The sequence below is a fragment of the Mus caroli genome, chromosome 15 (genome assembly GCF_900094665.2).
Source record: "Mus caroli chromosome 15, CAROLI_EIJ_v1.1, whole genome shotgun sequence".
NCBI lineage: Eukaryota > Metazoa > Chordata > Mammalia > Rodentia > Muridae > Mus > Mus caroli.
In genome coordinates, this window is record NC_034584.1 from 8,660,652 (window position 1) to 8,678,975 (window position 18,324).

General features: G+C 47.2%; 1 protein-coding gene across 2 annotated transcripts in view; it reads left to right on the forward strand.

Annotated features, from left to right (window-relative positions):
* Nucleotides 1–4,272: 4,272 nt before the first annotated feature.
* The window catches only part of Mtmr12 (myotubularin related protein 12), a 67,563-nt gene continuing 53,511 nt past the window's right edge, over nucleotides 4,273–18,324 (forward strand). For both annotated transcript variants that reach the window (XM_029469717.1, XM_021184161.2), the window contains exon 1: nucleotides 4,273–4,485. In XM_029469717.1, coding sequence (XP_029325577.1) covers nucleotides 4,405–4,485 — 81 coding nt within the window. In that variant the 5' untranslated portion in view covers nucleotides 4,273–4,404. The remainder of the gene's footprint in view (nucleotides 4,486–18,324) is intronic.

Here is an 18,324-nt window from a genome sequence, read left to right on the forward strand (position 1 = left end):
GGGAGGGAGGGAGGGAAGGAAGGAAGACCGTTGTAGCAAGACTAATCCCCAACCTTCTGCATGTGTGTCTTTCTGTCTGTCTGTCTCACTATGTAACACAGATGCCTTCAAATTTGCATTCTCGCCTGCTGTGGTGGCGCACGCCTTTAATCCGGAGGCAGGGGCAGTTGGATTTCTGAGTTCGAGGCCAGCCTGGTCTACAAAGTGAGTTCCAGGACAGCCAGGTCTATACAGAGAAACCCTGTCTCGAAAAACAAAAAAACAAACAAACAGATTTGCATTCTCCTGCTTTAACCTTCAAGATAAAGAAAGAAGTCTGAAGACATTAGACTACTTGGTACATCTGAAATGTGGATAGAGGCCATCGAAGAGCAGAGGCACAAGGCCGGGATGTTAGTTCAGTTAGAGAAGCTCCTGCTAGGGAAACCTGTTTATCTTTAAAACAAGGCAAAACAAAAAACTCAAACAAACAACAAAGCCAGGTTTTGTGGTGTGCAGCTGTGATTTCAGTGCTGCCGAGGTGGTGACAGCTAAGCCCAGCCTACTTGGCAAACTCCAGGCCAATGATAGACACTGTCTTTATAAACAAGGGGGATGGTGCCCAGCAAATGACACCCAGGAATGACTCCTGCCCTTTAAGTGCAACGGTATATATAATCACACACACACACACACTGCACTTTAGTCCTCGAAAAGTCTGTATATGTAGCTTCCTGATTTCTGTTTTTCACACAAAGCTATTTCATACACTCAAGTGCAAATATTTATAGAATTCCTACTATGTGTGAGGCACCTGTTAGGTCAAGATGAGCGAGACACCCGTATGAGTGTCTAGCTAGCTAGGTAAGCTATGATCTGTTCCTGTTTAGAATTTGTTGAGAACTTAGGACAATGTTAGAAAAAAGGGTTAATTTTTTAAATTTTATGTAAATTGAAATATTTCAAAGTCTCCAAACTACCACCTGTGTGTTCTTTTAAAAATTTTTATTTTATGTGTCTTAGTATTTATAGATACCAGAAATAAATCTGCTTGATGAGGTCAAAAAATGGAATTGGCTGCCCTGGAACTGGAGTTCTAGATGGTTGTGAGCTGCCATGGAAGTGCTGCAGAGAGCACCTGGGGCCTCTGGAAGAGCACAAGTGCCCTTACCCACTGAGCCGCCTCTCCAGCCCCTTCCTTCTGTTTCCTAATAGAGAATAGTCTGACCTTGGTAAGATGGCTTTTTTGTCAGCTGTGAATGATTCTTCTCATGAGATTTGACCCACATCCTAAAGGTCAGATCAATGCTAATAGCTGGGAAACCATGAGGGCAAGAAAGAAACTGTCATTGCCTTTCTTATGATCCCTTAATTAAGGAAAGTGTGTGGCCAGGGTGGTGGCACAGGCCTTTAATCCCAGCACTGGGAGGTAGGCAGATCTCAGAGTTTGAGGCAAACCTGGTCTATAGAGTAAATTCCAGGGTAGCCAGGGCTTCACAGAGAAACCTTGTCTTAAAAAAACCAAAAACATTACAAAAAAAAAGGGGGGGTGGGGGGCAGTGTTAGGTAGGGCTTTCTAGATGAGCAGAACCAACAGGACTGTAAAGAGACATATTATAAAGAGAATTTACTAAGAAGGCTTACAACTCATATGGGCCTTGTAGTCTTAACAATGGCTGTCTGTGTGTCTGAGAGCCTGGTAGCTGCTCAGTCACAGAAGCTGGTTGCTTTAGTAGTCCCAATGTGGTGCTGAAGGCTTGGGAGATTCCTGGAGAGTCAAGCTGAGCGAGGCTGGAGTCTGAGGTCAGTGAAGGGGACAACAGGTACAGCAATGTGGCAAGGCACACTATTCAGCCAGTACCCAGACAGGCAACGGAGCTGCACTGGTGTTCTCTGGATCTTTTGCTATCTGGGCCACCTACTGGGAGGTGCCCCCACCCACCCTGTTGTTACTCCTTCCTGGAAATGCTCTTGTAGAACTGCCCATAGGTGTGTCTTTAGTTCATTCCAGATTCCATCAAGTTGACAATCAAGATTACCCATCAAGGCTGGAGTGACAGTTGTGGAGTTAAGAGCACTTCTTCTTAACCTGAATTTGTTTCTTGGCACCAATGTGGGGTATTACCAGTGCTCGTAACTACAGCTTCAGGGAATATGAGACATCTTCCACTGGCACCCCCTGACAGATATAGACACACACATCAAAATAAAATAAATCTTAAAGTGTTTAGCCGGGCAGTGGTGGCACACGCCTTTAATCCCAGCACTTGGGAGGCAGAGGCAGGTGGATTTCTGAGTTCAAGGCCAGCCTGGTTTACAGAGTGAGTTCCAGGACAGCCAGAGCTACACAGAGAAACCCTGTCTCGAAAAACCAAAAACCAAAAAAAAAGAAAAAAGAAAAAAAGAAGTGTTTATCAGTGAGTGAAACATGTATGAGTGTACTCATACCACTGCTGTAACAGAGTACCTTACAGTTGATCATTTATACACAATACAAAATTGCTTCTCACTGTTCCGGAGTCTAGGGAATTCCAGAACAAGGCATCAGTAGATTCCATGTTAGGAAGAGTGGGCCATTCAACGACGACACATTTTTTTTTTTAATTTTAAGATTTATTTATGTGAGTACACTAGCTGTCTTCAGATACACCAGAAGAGGGCATCTGATCCCATTACAGATGGTTGTGAGTCACCATGTGGTTGCTGGGAACTGAACTCAGGACCTCTGGAAGAGCAGTCAGTGCTCTTAACCACTGAGCCAACTCTCCAGCCCAGAATGGTGACACATTCTTGCTGAGTTCTCTCAATGGGGGAGGGCTAGCCAGAACCCTCTGATCTCATAAGGGCATTCCTTTAAGACTCAATAATCTCCTAAAGTCCACTTCTTCACCGTATCACATGGGGGAGGGGGAGGGACACAATCAGAAGAGGGTGGCAAACCAGCTGTTTTTTTGGTATTTAAAACGCTTCATTTGTTAGCTCCCATTCCTGGGAAGTGTACAGACCCGGAGACAGTGTCAAGTTTTCAGAGTCGTATTACAACAGGGCTTGACCTTTCGGCAGATGTTAAGGATCAGGGCGATCTAGTAATACTTAACGTTAGCATGATGCCCCGAAATAAAGGGACATTTGCTTGGTGAATTTCTATCAAAAGCCAGCATTTCTGTTTATGGGTCGGGTCAGGCGCTGGAAACAAAAGCAACAGAATCTGTCTGGCATATCGGAATCAGGGAGGTTGGTTCCCAGGTCCTTCCTGGGAACCAACGTGGAAGAGCACAGTTAATTGCTAGGTTTTGAGAGGAAGGTCTTATTTGTGGTCTAGGTTGACTGGGGACTTCCTAAGTAGTCCGAGCTGGCCACAAAATCACAATCTTCTTGTCTGGCCTCCCAGGTGCTGGGATAGCAGGTGTGCACTAACCACCCTTCGTTCTGTGTCTCTTGTAGTACTTAGTTGGGAATTTAAAATGAAATACAGGGGGCGGGGGGGGGGCAGTTGGTCAGACTAAGGCATAGCAAGGTGCCTGACACTTGAAAACTTAACTGCAAATGTTTATTGGCTTTTCACAGTAGATGGAACAACTTCGGGTGAGCTGCATCGTGTCTTATTCTTCTAACACAATGCTCCACAGGGAGAATTCAATTTGGTCTTGCTCACGCGAGGCAAGTGCCCCAAAGGTGGAATTCAAATGAATAGTGTGTGTGTGTTTTATCTGCTATCTTGGCTTAACAAGAGAGGTTTGTCGATAACTTGGGAGAGTAAATAAGTCTTAAGGGCTTTTGATATCTTACCAGTTAGAAACCAAGCGACAAACAAAAGAAGTTTGAAGTTGAACACAACATTTTACGTCACTTTAGTCTATTATTCAGTTCCTATCCGCTCTGTCTCTTTTCATTCGTCTAAAGTCTGAACGTCGTCGGTGTGAATTTGAAGCTTCTGCGGAGGCATTCTGTTCAGCAAGCTGAATTTCAAAGCTGCTGGCCAGTAAATGAAGCAAAATGGGTAGAACGACTGGCCCGCAACAACTTAGCGAAGGCAGGATCATTGGGCAAATGGCGACATTCTCGCTATCCAATCCTGGGGAAGCCCGGAGAGAACGCTCTCCGCATTGGCTAGAGCAAATAGCTCGGCCAACAAGGGGGTGGGCGTGGCCAGTCCCGTGCTGTGGGCGGGACCTCAGCCGGAGCAGAGCGAGCGGCAGGGGGCGTGTCCCACGGTCGCTAGGCGGGGCGCGTGGCCTGGGCGGAGCGAACGGTGTCAGTGGCGGAGCCGGATGCGGGCGGTACTGCTGCCGCCGCCGCGGCCCTAGGGATGGGCGGAGCCCCGGCCGCTGGTGCTGGTGGCCGCCGCCGCTGCCGGAACCTGAGCCGGAGCCGCCGCCTCTGCCGCCGCCGCGCTTCGGCTTCGTTGCTTCGCAAGGTGGCGGGATGCTGGGAAAAGGGGGAGTCGGCGGTGGCGGCGGCACTAAGGCGCCCAAGCCCTCCTTCGTGTCGTACGTACGCCCTGAGGTGAGAGTGCGCCGGGCGAGCGCGGCGGCGGGTGGAGCGGCCGGGGCAGGGGCGCTTCCTGCCGGGGTGCCGGGCGGGGCGGAGCGGCGGGACGCTCTGGGGCCTCCCGGGCTGGCCGCGGCCCGGACCCCTGCGGCAGGCCGGGCAGGTGCTGGGGCAGGGCCCTGTCGCTCGCCACCGCGCCTGTGGGCGGGAGCCGGAGCCCGGGAGGTCCCGCGGCTCCGGCGCCCCAGGTATCCGGGAAGGGAAGAGAAAGCTTGCGTGGTCGGGGTTTCCCCGGCAGCCCGCAGCCCGGTGTGTGTGCTCTGCCCGGGACTTTTCTCCGGGAGTCCTGAGAGTTCGTCTCTGTTGCGGGTGGTGCACTGCTTTCCGTCCGCGCTGCTGTAGGGAATGTGGGTCGGCCTTGGCCTCTTTCGGTGTCTGCCCAGAGCATCCTCCTCCCGCTTCTTCCCATTTCATCTCCCCCCTTCCAAACTGCAATTCTAGTCGAGAAGTGCATTCACTCGGGAAATACTTTCTGCGCTCCTACTGTGTGCCAGGTACGATCCTGGAAAGCTTGTGCTAAGTATCTGTGAACAGAACAAAGATCGAGCTCCTTGGGAGCTTATGTAAAAAGAGAAACATGCATAAGTTGATTGTATAGTACTTAGAAGATGATGGGGACAAGGAATCCTTTCATTCTTGCAAAGGTGGTATTTCAGTCAGGAGGTTAGAGGACGTTAGGTCTAGGTAAGGAGTCCTGGACGGCCCCAGGGAAGGCTGCCAGTTGACAGTGTGTCAGGAGCTCCGTGAATGAGGACGTTGGAGAGATCAGAACTAGAGCATGTTGAAGACTTCTGGAGCAGTCATTCCTTACCTTTTAGTAGACTGCTTCTCATTTTCGATTTGTGAAAGTTGTGCGCCTTTTTTTTCCCCTCTGCTTTTGCAATTTTGTTTGTCTCTCGATTATGTAGCCTGGCAGTGCTGGAACTCACTATGTAGAGCAGTCTGGCCTCTGAAGTCACAGAGCTCTGCCTGCCTCTGCCTCCCAAAGACTAGGACTCAAGGTAGTACGACCATGGCTAGCTTCTGCAATCTGTAGGTGTGCAGGTAGATGCTCTACCAAATTTCCTGCCTTCCAATGTCTTCCCACTTCTCACCTGCTAAGGTGGAAAACAGGTGGGCCTGGAACGAGATATCAGAGACCTGGTGGGGCCTGCAGCATTTGTATGCATCTCTTGAAATCAAGGCATCTAGTGGAGAGTACTAAAATGGAACCTATTTTCAGTCTTAATTTTCAAATAAAAACCACTTCCTCTGTCAGAACTTGATATCAAGAGGCAGGGTCATCTTACATTTCACCCTGTCGTCCATAGAGGTAATGTGGTCAGGTTCTCTTTGTCTTTCTTTGATAGCACCCTAGTTGAACGCTAACTGCCTTTAACCTTTAACCTTTCCTATTTAGTGAGAGTAAACTGCAAGTGAAGAGTCTTCTGAAGTCTGGCCAGAGTTCAAGAGTGTGCCAATCCTTCATCTGACTGTGCAGTTTTTGCCCACCGGCACTGCTCTGTCACCCTTGAGAGGCAGTAGGGAAAGTGGTGGCCCAGTTCACTGTACTCATGGTTTTGGGGTCTTCTTAGAGGGCAGCTTTGTGTTTTTGCGTCTAAGACCGTGCTGTGAGGATGCTGTGCGGATGCTGTGCGTCTTTGTTGTAGTTGGTACTGGCTAAGATTCTCTATTCAACTGTGAGTGGTTTATTAAAAGACAATGGTGGGAGGAGGTGAGAAAACAGCTTATTTTTAAGTAGATGGCTTCACTAGCCATCACATTTCCGGAAATGGACAAGCAGCACTGAGATGTTGCTTATGTGTGGCCCAGAGCCCTGAGTCTGATACCTTTCTGGGTCACCTTGGAAGAGCCTCAGAGCACTTTTATGAAGACTAGCATCCACTATATTTACTCTTCTTGGATTGTACTATCTGCCTGCCTTGTGTGTCCTGCGGGTGGTGTGTGTGTGTGTGTGTGTTTTATTTTGGTGTTTGGCTATCCCACTCTGAACCATGCCACTCTGTAGAGACCCATTGTCATCTGATACCACTTTTCCCTGCATGCCGTTCTGGAGAGAGAACACAGGGCCTCCACCATGATAAACAAGTATTCTACCACTGAGCCACAGGCCAGCCCGGCTTTCTTTGTACCACTTTTCCTAGCTGGTAAGTTTGCAGTTTCTGAGATGCTTTCTTGTTGGCGGATGACTTAGGTGGCCAGAATCTTTTCACCTTTGAATGCAGTTATGCCTGGTCCTGGTGATAAATAAGCCTGCTGATCAGATGTGGGAACGTCCAGAGGCAGAAGCCTTCACTAAGGCAGAGCACGGTCTGTCAAGAGTCAGCACTGAAGTTGTTAAACATGATCATATTTTTCCCCCTTGTGATCCAAAAGGACTGCAAATGACAGCCTAACATGAAGGGCAATGGTTAACTCTGGCTTTCGTGTCTGTGCCAGAGTAACCGAGTTGCTTTGTCATTGATCTGTCTAAGTCAGTGAGGATGATAGGTAAGACCCTGAGTCACAGCACAGGGCCTTTGCTCTGGAATCTCTTCAGAGGGAAGCTGAGGTCGGCAGGAGGCTGGGCCCACCTTGCTACTTGATAGCAGATGCCTAGAAACATCTCAGCTCTACTGTCTTCACTCAGCCTCAGGCACAGGTTCCAAGGAGTGTCTAGCAGTGTGCAGCAGAGATGTTGAGCTCTGTTCCAGGGAGGCATCTGGTGATAGCTTGAGCACAAAATCACTTTTCACATGAAAATGGGAAGCCTGTGTGACTTCCTATGTCAGAAGCCACAAGTGTTCATTGTAGAAAAATGAGATGAAGTTATGCAAAAAATAAGTACGAGTTAGAAGTTTGTGCTGGTTGTTGTTAGGCCTTGCAGAGGACCTAAGTTTGGTTCTCAGTACCAACGTACCTCACCACTGTAACTCCAGTTCCAGGGCACCTGAGTCATTCTTCTGGCCTCCTAAGATACACACTTGTGGCAAACTTTCACACACACACACACACACACACACACACACACACACACACACGCACAGAGAGAGAAAAAGAAACTTTAAAAAAACAGTGCCAGCCACACAATGGGCAGAGGACCTTGCTGCCAAGCCTGAGCACCTACCTGAGTTCAGCCAGTGGCCTAATGGTGTGGGAGGAGAGAAGCGTTTCTCAAGTTGTCCTTTGACTTCTGCACTATGTCATGTGATCACCCCCACACATACACACACTCTGTAAATTATACATATGTATATATAGTAAAAGACTACAAACTTGCTAACTTTAATGCATCCTGTTAGATGTATGTGCACGCATGTGGCTTTGGATGGGGCTTACCAAAATGGAATTAATATTACCAGTCATAATCTCAGCTGCCTTTTAAACCAAAAGTACACATTGTAAACACCTCTCCATGCCAGTTGTTAAGCCACAGGCAGGCTTTGTGTCTCAGTGAAGACACAGTGATGGGAAAGGCTGGGCAACACAAACAGCCAGAGTGACGGATGGGAGGATTTTGTATTTAGAAACCAACGCTGCGTGACAGTTCTGATTCTTCAACCGTACTGAGAGTTCTTTGCTGAGCTGCCTTGACATTATAAAATAGGTCCATTTTATTCTTTGTGTATGAGTGTTTCCCTTGCACATGTACTGCATGTGTCCTGGTGCTCGAGAAGGTCAGAAGAGATCATCTGATGCCCCAGAACTGGAGTTATAGATGGTTGTGAGTCACCATTTGGGAGCTAGGAACTGGATCCAGGTTTTCTGCAAGAGCAGCGAATATTCTTCACTGCCGAGGCGTCTCCCCAGGCCTCCTGGTCAGTTTTAAGGCTTAGATAGCTGTGCAGATGCGCAGCGACTGGGCTCAGAGGCTTGTACAGTCAGCCAGCCAGGCAGTGCTAGGAGGAAGACCTGCTTTGACAGAAGCACAGTCCCTTGTGATGTGATGGATGCTAAATAGAAGCTTTGTGCTGCTTGTGTGGTCTTTAAAACTGACCTGGAAAATAGCTCTCAAAGGGCTGCTACAGACACCCATTTTTGCGTGGCATTCCAAATATGGTTAAAATGTACTTGTTCATGGAGTTTAGTCAGTGTTTGGCTTGGAGATCTTAATAATAGTACCAGAGACTTGTTTTGTGGATTTTGTTTTTTAAGATTGGGAAGAAAATATAATTTGTCTTCCATTTTACAGATATGTAAACTGAGTCTGCAGGATTAAATGACCTTGTACTGGGGCACAGGATTACTGAAGAACTGTCTCCTAAAGAGCCAGCAGTGACAGGGCTGAGCCAGGCCCACAGGGACTCAGGAAAGGTTTTGTATGGTCCTGAGTGTATAAGAAGGCAGGCTGAGCAAGGCATTAGGAGCAAGCCAGGGAGCAGCAGCCCTCCACAAAGTTCCCTCAGTGATGGCCTGTGACCTAGAAGGTAGGCCAGACAAAGCCTTTCTTCCCCAGTGTGCTTTGGTCAGATCACAGCACTAGGAACTCGAAACAGGGAGAAAAGGCAAGAAGAGCTGTGGCCATACCTTTCCTCTTTATCTCTTCTTCTTTTTATCTAAGGAGACAAACACATCGTTTCCTAGCCCTTACCTAGGCCCATTTCTTTGGTGGGCCATGAGTCTGTAAGTTTCCGAAGGGAACCTGTGTATTGCCAGCATTTTGATCCTACCACACAGTGTTTAAACCGGGACGGTCTGGCTGTGCCTCAGTCTTCTTTCCCTTGTTTTTGTGGATTCAGAGAACTTTCATTAGCAGAACAGGCTTGTCCACATGTGGCACATGTAGCACACTGCAGTGCCTTCTCGTTGATGTCTTTCCTTGAGTTTCCTCCTTGGCTTTTGTTAGGTGCTAATCTGGGAGACTTACTGAGCAGGTACAGGGACCTTCTGTTTATTGCAGTGTCTAGAGGCTTTGTTTTCTTTGTTTTCTTTTTTTTTTTTTTTTTCCAATCTCTTACTGGTTTACTCATAATCAGATTCATCAAAGAGATTCACTAGTTTCATTCCACATTCAAGGGGCAAAGGATGAAGAAGGGTTTTGAAGGAATGGGTGTCAAAGAAATTGTGAGCATTGCTTGGTGCCCATAGTTTGTCTTTTTTTTTTTTAATATTTTTTTAATTAGGTATTTTCCTCAATTACATTTCCAATGCTATCCCAAAAGTCCCCCATACCCTCCCCCCCTCCACTTCCCTACCCACCCATTCCCACTTTTTGGCCCTGGCATTCCCCTGTACTGGGGCATATAAAGTTTGCAAGTCCAATGGGCCTCTTTTTCCAGTGATGACCGACTAGGCCATCTTTTGATACATATGCAGCTAGAGTCAAGAGCTCCGGGGTACTGGTTAGTTCATAATGCTGTACCACCTATAGAGGCTTTGTTTTCTAATTCAGCAGATGTATACACAGCATCTGCCCAGTCTACCAAGCACCCATAGATAAGCATCCAGTCGAGCTATAGCCCTCTACAAAGTAGACACAGTGAAATGGAAAACACGTTGTCTTATATGTATTTTGAGACAGTGTCTCCCTAAGTAGCCCCAACTCTTCAGGTTGATCTGGAAGTCAAGACCCTCCTGCTGTAGCCTCCTGAGTGTTATGGTTTCAGATATGGTTTCACCACCATGGCCAGCTTGAGGTGTGTTTCTGCTGATCACTGACTTTGATGCCTTTGATGGCTAAATATAGGAAGAAGAAATTAGCTTATCCTAAAACAGACATCCTACCCAGTCCTAATAGTAAAAATACTTTGCTATTTGGTTTTGGTTTGGTTTGGTTGGTTGGGGTTTTTGTTTTTGTTTTGTTTTTTGTTTGTTTGTTTGTTTGTTTTGAGACAAGGTTTTTTTCTTTAGCTTGGCTGTCTTGGAACTCACTCTGTAGATGGCCTCGAACTCACAGAGATCCACCTGCCCCTGCCTTCCAAGTGCAGGGATTAAAGGCATGTGCCACCACCACTTGGCTCATAAAAATATTTTCAAAGGCAGAATTTAGATGCATTAGTCTTTTGTTTATTTGTTTCTTTTTTGGGGGTGGGGTGAGGAGGTGTGGACAGAGCCCTGGCTGTCCTGAACCTCACTGTAGTCCAGGCTGGCCTTCAACTCAGGTCCGCCTACCTCTGTCTCCTGAGTGCCGGGATTAAAGACAGGCACCAACACCACCTGGCTTATGGGTATTCGTTTTTTGATGTTTTTATTACATTTAAATTTAGCATGTGTGCACACCCATGCACTCGTGAGTGTGCCACGGCATGTGTACAGAGGGTCACTTTGAGGAGTTGGTTCTTCCCGCCCACAGTTTAGGCCCCAGGCATTGAGCACAGGTTGTCAGGCATGACCACTACTCACTCAGCCATCTTGATGGCCCTGCCTTTTTGGTTTTTGTTTTTGGTTTTTTTTTTTTGGTTTTTTTAAATCTGTATAACTCCATAGCCTTTTCTAAGTTTTCAACTTTTCTTTTTTCTTTTTTCTTTTTCTTTTTCCTAAGACAGGACTTCTCTGTGTAACCCTGGCTGTCCTGGAACTCACTTTGTAGATCAGTCTGGTCTTGAACTCAGATCCGCCTCCCAGATGCTGGGATTCCCCTCTGGTTTTTAGTGCATTCAGAATTTGCCCTCTCTGTATATGAAACACACCACTTGTCTTCTGTTAATGGGGATATTAAGATAGACAGTGAGGCTCCCTTTCCCTTAGCAGGCATTCATATATGTATTATTGTTCATTCATTCATTCATTAGGCTGGGGATTGAGCCCAGGCCTGCGTATGCTAGGCAAGTACTGCACATTGCGTTGTGGCCCCACTGTCCTCACCAGATCACCTCATTGAGGTTGGCCGTCACCGAGAGTGATCGAATGGGCCAGGGAAGGACATTAAAGGTTCTTCCTAAAATCGGCACTTTCTTAGTTGGGCTTTAGTTTGATGATGTGGCCAAGCTTCCGCTTTTTTCTCCTGCATGTGTTTCCTGTGGCATCTCCCTGGGTCAGAGCCAGTGCCATAGAACTTGCAGATGGCGCATCAGAAGGCTCTGCCAAGCAACACTTCCTGCGTTCTGATCAAACAGCTGCCACACTCAGCCTTCCTCTCAGAGCCGAATCATCCTCCCACCCTGCTGCCATCTCCAGTGTCACTGTCATGGCTGGTGGGAAGCTCAGTCAGTGGGAAATGTGCAAGGCCCACGATTGGGTGAAGTCTGAAAGGCAGGACTACTACCACAATCAAAGGCTAACGCTGCTGTGTGTGTGTGTGTGTGTGTGTGTGTGTGTGTGTGTGTGTGTGTGTGTTTCCTCAGCAGGATGTTGGATGCTCTGGACTGTTTCTTCATGGAATCATCCCATGTGACAAGTGGGTTTTAGAAAGAATCTTTTTCAGGGTGATTTTTTTCCCTTAAAAAAAAACCAACAAAATCCACATATATCTTATGATAAATTCAATGTAACAGTGTTACAGTTTGAAAGTTAGAAAAATAAAATAATCCATAGGTATGGTGCCACAAATAAAGCAGTAATTCCATTTAGGTTGTCTGTCTGTCTCTGTCTGTGTCTGTCTGTCTCTCTCTCTCTCTCTCTCTCTCTCTCTGTGTGTGTGTGTGTGTATGGTGTATGTGGTTGTCAAACTTGAAGCTGATACTGCTCCATATTGGCAGGGTGTGTCCGAGCTGTTTTAGCAGCGGGGATTGCCCTTGTCTGTCAGTAGTTTGCAGTCCTTGACCAGAATTTGAGTTCAGAAAAGTGCTGAAGTTGCATTCTTCACTCTGCTGGGGTTATGCTAATGGTAGCACCCAGGGACTTCTGTAGCGTTTAAGAAGAAGCAGAGGGAGATGTTCAATGTAGGTGGAAGGGGCAATTTTATTGTTTTAAGATTTACTTTAGCCAGGTGAGCTTAGATACAGAGGCAGATGGATGTCTGAGTTGGTAGCAAATCTCTGTACAGAGAGTTCTAGGCACATACTGAGACCCCAGCTTAAACAATTTTTTTTTTATTATTTCTTTTTATTTACTGAGATAGGGTGTCACTTCGTAGATCAGGCTGTCCTTGATGTCACAGAGGTCTGGCTCTCTCTACTTCCCAAGTGCTGAGATTAAAGGTGTATACCACTGTGCCTTGCAAGGTGTATTTTATTTTTAAAGATTTATTTTAAGTGTGTGTGTGTGTGTGTGTGTGTGTGTGTGTGTGTGCATATGAATGTGAATGCAAATGCCCACATAGGTCAGAGGTGTTAGATCCCTCTGGAGCTGGGGATGCAGACAGTTGTAAGCCACCTGACATGAGTGCTGGGAATTGAATTCAGGTCCTTAGCAAGAGTGGTATGTGCTCTTAACCACTGAACCATCTCGCCAGCCCTGATATATTTTATTCTTAGTTAAATTGTGCATGTCATTTTTGGCCAAGACTTGACCTGGAACAAAGAGAGGGTCCCAAGCAGACCTCAGACCCTTGGTGATCCTCCTGGACGGCTCCCAGAAGTCTGCTTTGAACTAGAATAATCTTTGAACCTCTAGTTTCTGTTGCCTCGGCGGGAGGAAGACAGAGGGGCTGGAAGGACACCAGAGCCCACCCCTCTGCCTCTGCACACCTTGCGGAACATAACTAAAGGAAGCAAAAGCTTGTCGGTGGCTCTGCATGCTAGCAGAGGAGGCCGGCTCCTTTAAGCCTCCCTTGGTTTCCTGCTGGAGAATTGGAATGATAGCGACACCCTTCTTAAACCACTGCTGTGACTGTTCATGACCACTGACTCTCCCTGCTCTAGGGAAGGCTCTTGGCAGAGTACTTGGCACATAGACTTCAATAAATACAGGTAGTGGTGGTGGTATTCCTCCTCCTCTTCCTCTCCCTCCTCCTCCGCCCCTGGGGTGCTCCATACAGTGCTTGGTCAGTCATCTTAGAGGACAGAACTCTTCGTGGCTAAGGTGTTCATAAGTGGAGTGTTTCATCATTGTGGTTGCCGTGGTGCCATGACAGCAAAGTTGACTGTCTTTCACTATCTCAGAAAGTTTCTTTTCCACTTTTTGTTGCTTTATACAGTTAGCATGATTTGATTATATTTAAAATTCTGAGCTAATGAGAACCCAGCCGTCAGCTTTTTTTCTTGATTACCATATGGCCTTTGGCATTTTGCTAGTTTCATTGTGTGGTGTTAATGGACTTTTCCTCTTTACTCGTTTCTGTCAAAGTCCAAATTTTGTCCTCTATCACGTCTGCCCAGTGACTGACTCATTTAAGGTACAAGTGACCCAAATGAAGTCATAATTAGCTTAAGCAAAAGAAAATGGCTTGTGTTTATTCCAGAGTCAGTTACAAAACCATGCTGCTTCAGTTTGGTAGTTGAGGAGCACAGATAATTCCAGGCTGTCTGTGTCTGTCCTGCAGCATGCCGTTGGTGGGGAGCCTTTCACAGGTGGCCTTTGCCTCCTCTGTTCCTTGCTCTTGGGGAAGGAGCCAAACATCAGGGCTTAAGTATTCGTGAGGGAGAGCAAGGAAGCCTTGACTTAGAGTGGTGTGGTCTACCTTTCTGTAAGGTCACCAGCTTCTATTTCAGTCCTGACCTGCTGGGTTTTAATATTTGCCTTATTCTGGATATTTTAAAAAAGTCAAAACACCCAAATGTGGTGGTGTGGTTCAAGCCTGCATGCTAAGTCCCTTAGTAGCCAAGACAAGGGGGTCTTGACTTTGAGGACAGCTCAGTCAGGTTACACAGGGAGTTGAAGGCCAGCCTCGGCAACATTGTTAAGTTCCTATCTTTAAAAACAAAGCAATACAAACCAAAAAACCGAGAACAGCCTGAAAACAGTTCCTTTTTTCAAATAGGAAAGTCTGGCTGTGTTGATGCCTTTTCTCTAGAAGTAGAGTCCTCCCTGAAGATCATCTTCCTCCTATGTCCCTGTGCTTGGGAGAGAATGGTCTATTCTCTCTCGGTCTGTGAGGACAGAGTCCCTCTCTAAGCAAACCACTACCTCAGCACTTTCCCTAGTGTCCGGTCTGTGGTGGGGACAGTGTTAAAGAGGAGGCTTTGGGGCTCTGGCTGGTTAAGCCATTGTCTAAGTGCCTCAGCTTTGTCCCCAGGACCTGTCGGGGCCGCATGTTTATGCCTCATGCCTTTTCCTTTGATATCATCTGTTGGCCATTCTTCACCTCCACCTGTCTGCATGCCTACTTGTTATCTTTCTGTATCCGGCCTCCCTGCCACCTTGCTTGCTCCACCTTGCTTAGCTTAGCTTCAAGGTCACCTGCCCGGTGGTCACTGTCAAAAGTGACAAGGGAACCCCCAGTGCCCCTCTGTGTTGTGTCTAAGAACTCAGTATGTGGCAGACAGAAGGCAGGGCCAATGTGGTGTGCATGACAGTCCGTAAGGAATAAACTGGTCACTGTGGGAATTTGGGACTGAGAAGGTTCGGTGATATCATAGAAGAGTCTTCAGCTGTGATTCCAGAGGGTTTTGGTTCTGTTCCAGCCTCTTGATGGCACTGTAGACATGGACTTGGCCTTTCTGTCTCTTCTCCTCGCCTGTGACATGGTTAGGTATCGTCCCTGCAGGCTTGTTTTGAGGATGAGAAGTACACGGTAAATATTCTGCTCTATGCTGGCCTTGTGGCAGATGCCTAACAGGTGATAGCTAGCTAGCTAGCTAGCTAGCTAGATAATGATAGCTAGAACTGGAAGGTTATCTGTTCAGTGTCTTTGTGTACCTACCATTTGCTTAACACTAGGCTAAAATTAGGAATCCAAAGGAACTGTGTATGTGCGCACTTACCATTCTGTTGGAGAGACAGCTGGTCTCCAGATGGCTCTGAAGCGCAGAAGTAGGAGCTGCCTAACCTGAGAGAGAGGCATGCCCAGAATGCCCAGAGCAGAGGAGGCGCTGAGCACAGCTTCTGTGGAGGCAGCGTGGGACCTGAGAAGATGAGTTGTACTGTAGGATTTGGTGTGGGAAGGAGGGGCCAGTAAGACAGGTAGACTAGGCGGACAGCTTGAAAGCTTACTTACCCAGGTGTACTGGGAATGTATGGTTGGGGCATCTGCCCCATCTCACCCAATCCTGTGTATTGCATGACAGTCTCTGCATGACAGTGACAAGGGATACGTCTGGAGGAGCATTTCCAAATTCTGGAAGGATTCATTAGCACTAGGTCAGCCTGGCTCTTAGCAAGCCTACAGGGAAATACTATCTGACCCTCACATGAAGGCTGTTAACTCCCTCCAGTTATTTAAGCAACACAGAAGGGTTCTGGGGACCGTATGGGGAGGGAAGTCTAGAAGGCAGCACCATGTGTCGCTGCAGCTGCTCTTAGTCGCATCCTTTAATGTAGGTTCTGAAGCAGCGTCAGCCCAGTACTGCCACCTGTCACCTTCTCCCAACACAGCCATCATTGCTTTCAACATATTGACATCAGTGAGCCTCAGTTTTCTGCTCTGTGAATAGGAATAATAACACCACCATGTAATTCAGAAGGATGCTGCTGGTCTTACGTGAGGCAGTTCATGCAAAGCTGGTAACAGTACTTGTGTGAATGTTTTTGGTTAATTCTTATGGCTTTGGTGCTGCTCATGGTTATGGTTTATGGCTTTCATGCTGTGCAGGTGTGCTGCCACTGAGCTGCATGCCCAGGCTTGCGTGGTTAATCGTCACTATTCCTGTCACCTCAGAGGCTGCAGGTACGCTTGACCTGCCCAACATTTGCCTTTCCTGAGCTGAGTGAGCATCAGGAAATGGGTTGAGAAGGAGGTGCCCTGAGAGTGAGAGTGTGGACAGGCCTGTGATTCTGTGGGTCTCCTGTTGGGATTCAGGCACTTGATGGTGACCTTAGACATGGGTCTGTCACTTCTTTGAGACTTCTCATTGTAGAATTTGGACATCTTCCTTGAGGGCTAGTTTTGAAGATGAGAAGAAATAAACCACAGTTCACCCAGCTCTGGATTGGCAGGTGCTTCCGTCACATCTACTGACACCCCTGTGGCTGCCTTTACTGTCTTCCCAGGCCTCCTTGCCCGGGCTTTGCCTTTTCATGGGCGTTCATAGTTTCTTTGATGTTTTTCTGCAGCAGTAGCTCATGTCCGTTCAGGACTTTGAGGAAAGGCCTGGGCTTCAGGCAGGGTGAGAAGTCTTGGACTAACCATCCCCAGTTCAGCTTGGTGTCTTCTCTGAGGTCGGCCTGTCAAGTTTCTGTTAGTCCATTCTTCCCCTCATCTTCCATAAGCAAAGCAGTCAGGGCCTCCAGAGCACCGTTTGTGGGAGCCCCTTGACAGCGTCTTCGTTTCTATTACCACCTTCCTCGGCGGTTAGAACCCTTCTTATGCTTCCTGTCTGCACTGCCTCGAGAGCTGTGCACGAGCCAGCAGAGGGGCCCTATCCAGTGAGCTTCCATTTCTCCACCTCAGAGACCTCGTCATGCAGCCCTTCCACTCTCGGAGAACACCATTTGCCTGTGGTTTTGTTAAGAAAGCCTGAGCTTGGCCTGGACTGTGCACATTTCTGTGTGACCCACAGTGTCTCATGTCTGGTTTTAGAGAATTAAATTTTCTGATTTTAGACGTTGTGGGTTTACTTTTTCTTTTTCTTTTCCTTTCCTTTTCTTTTTTCTTTTCTTTTCTTTTTTTTTTTTTTTTTGAGACAGGGTTTCTCTGTGTAGCCCGGGCTACCCTGGAATTCACTCTCTAGACCAGGCTGGCCTTGAACTCAACAGTTCTGCCTGCCTCTGCCTCCCAAGTGTAGGGATCAAAGGTGTGCACCACCACAGGATCCTTTTGAGACTCAGCCATGTAAAATAAAACAACAACAAAACGAGATTCGGATACATACCAGGGACAGGGAAGGTCATGGATTGGAAAGGGAGACATTGTTAGTTTCTTGGGTTTTTTTTTTTTTTTTTTTTTTTTTTGGAGACAGGGTTTCTCTGTATAGTCCTGGTTGTCCTGGAACTTACTTTGTAGACCAGGCTGGCCTCGAACTCAGAAATCCGCCTGCCTCTGCCTCCGGAATGCTGGGATTAAAGGTGTGCGCTACCACTGCCCGGCGGGAGACATTTTTTAAACTTCAAAATTTGAGGGACATTAAAATTCAGTCAAATGAGAAACTCCGAAGGGAAGAGAAAAGAGGTGAGGTGCAGTTTGTAAGGCTCCAGGAGTCTTCTGGCCTACTCCCCTGTGGTACAGGCTGCGGCAGCTCCGTCCTTGCTCGTGTCTTTATATAATATCTATGTGTCTGTTCTCCAGCAGAGAAAGGCTGAAGCCCCCCTGACGTCAGGCTCTTGTGCCACCCACTCACTGGGCTTGTTGAGTGCTGCTGGCTTCAGACAGAGAATGATGTGTGAGGCCCATTTCAGGGTAGGATCTCTTCTCAGAAGGCAGCTGCAGGAGGCATCCCCTGAGGGGCTTTTGGATGCCTCTTGGGAAGGGAGATGGATTCTTTACATTGATCCCTAATCAATCTTAATGCTCTATAATCAGATTTGGCCTGAGGTACTTTGTCCCCTAATGGTTCTTTTTGCTATCACAGTTGTAGTTTTTAAGCCAGTGCCTGGAGTGTGTGTGCGTGCATACACATTTGCACAAACATATAGACCCTTTGTATTGGCCATGGCTCAGAGAATGTAAGAGAATCCAGCTAACTGATGAGGTCACACGTGTGGGTTCTGAGGTTTACATTGGTATTCGTGTCTTTTTCCTTGTTACTTGAATTTCTTTCTTTCTTTCTTTCTTTCTTTTTTTTGTTTTTTTTTTTTGGTTTTTTTTTTTTTGTTGTTGTTTTTTCGAGACAGGGTTTCTCTGTATAGCCCTGGCTGTCCTGGAACTCACTTTGTAGACCAGGCTGGCCTCGAACTCAGAAA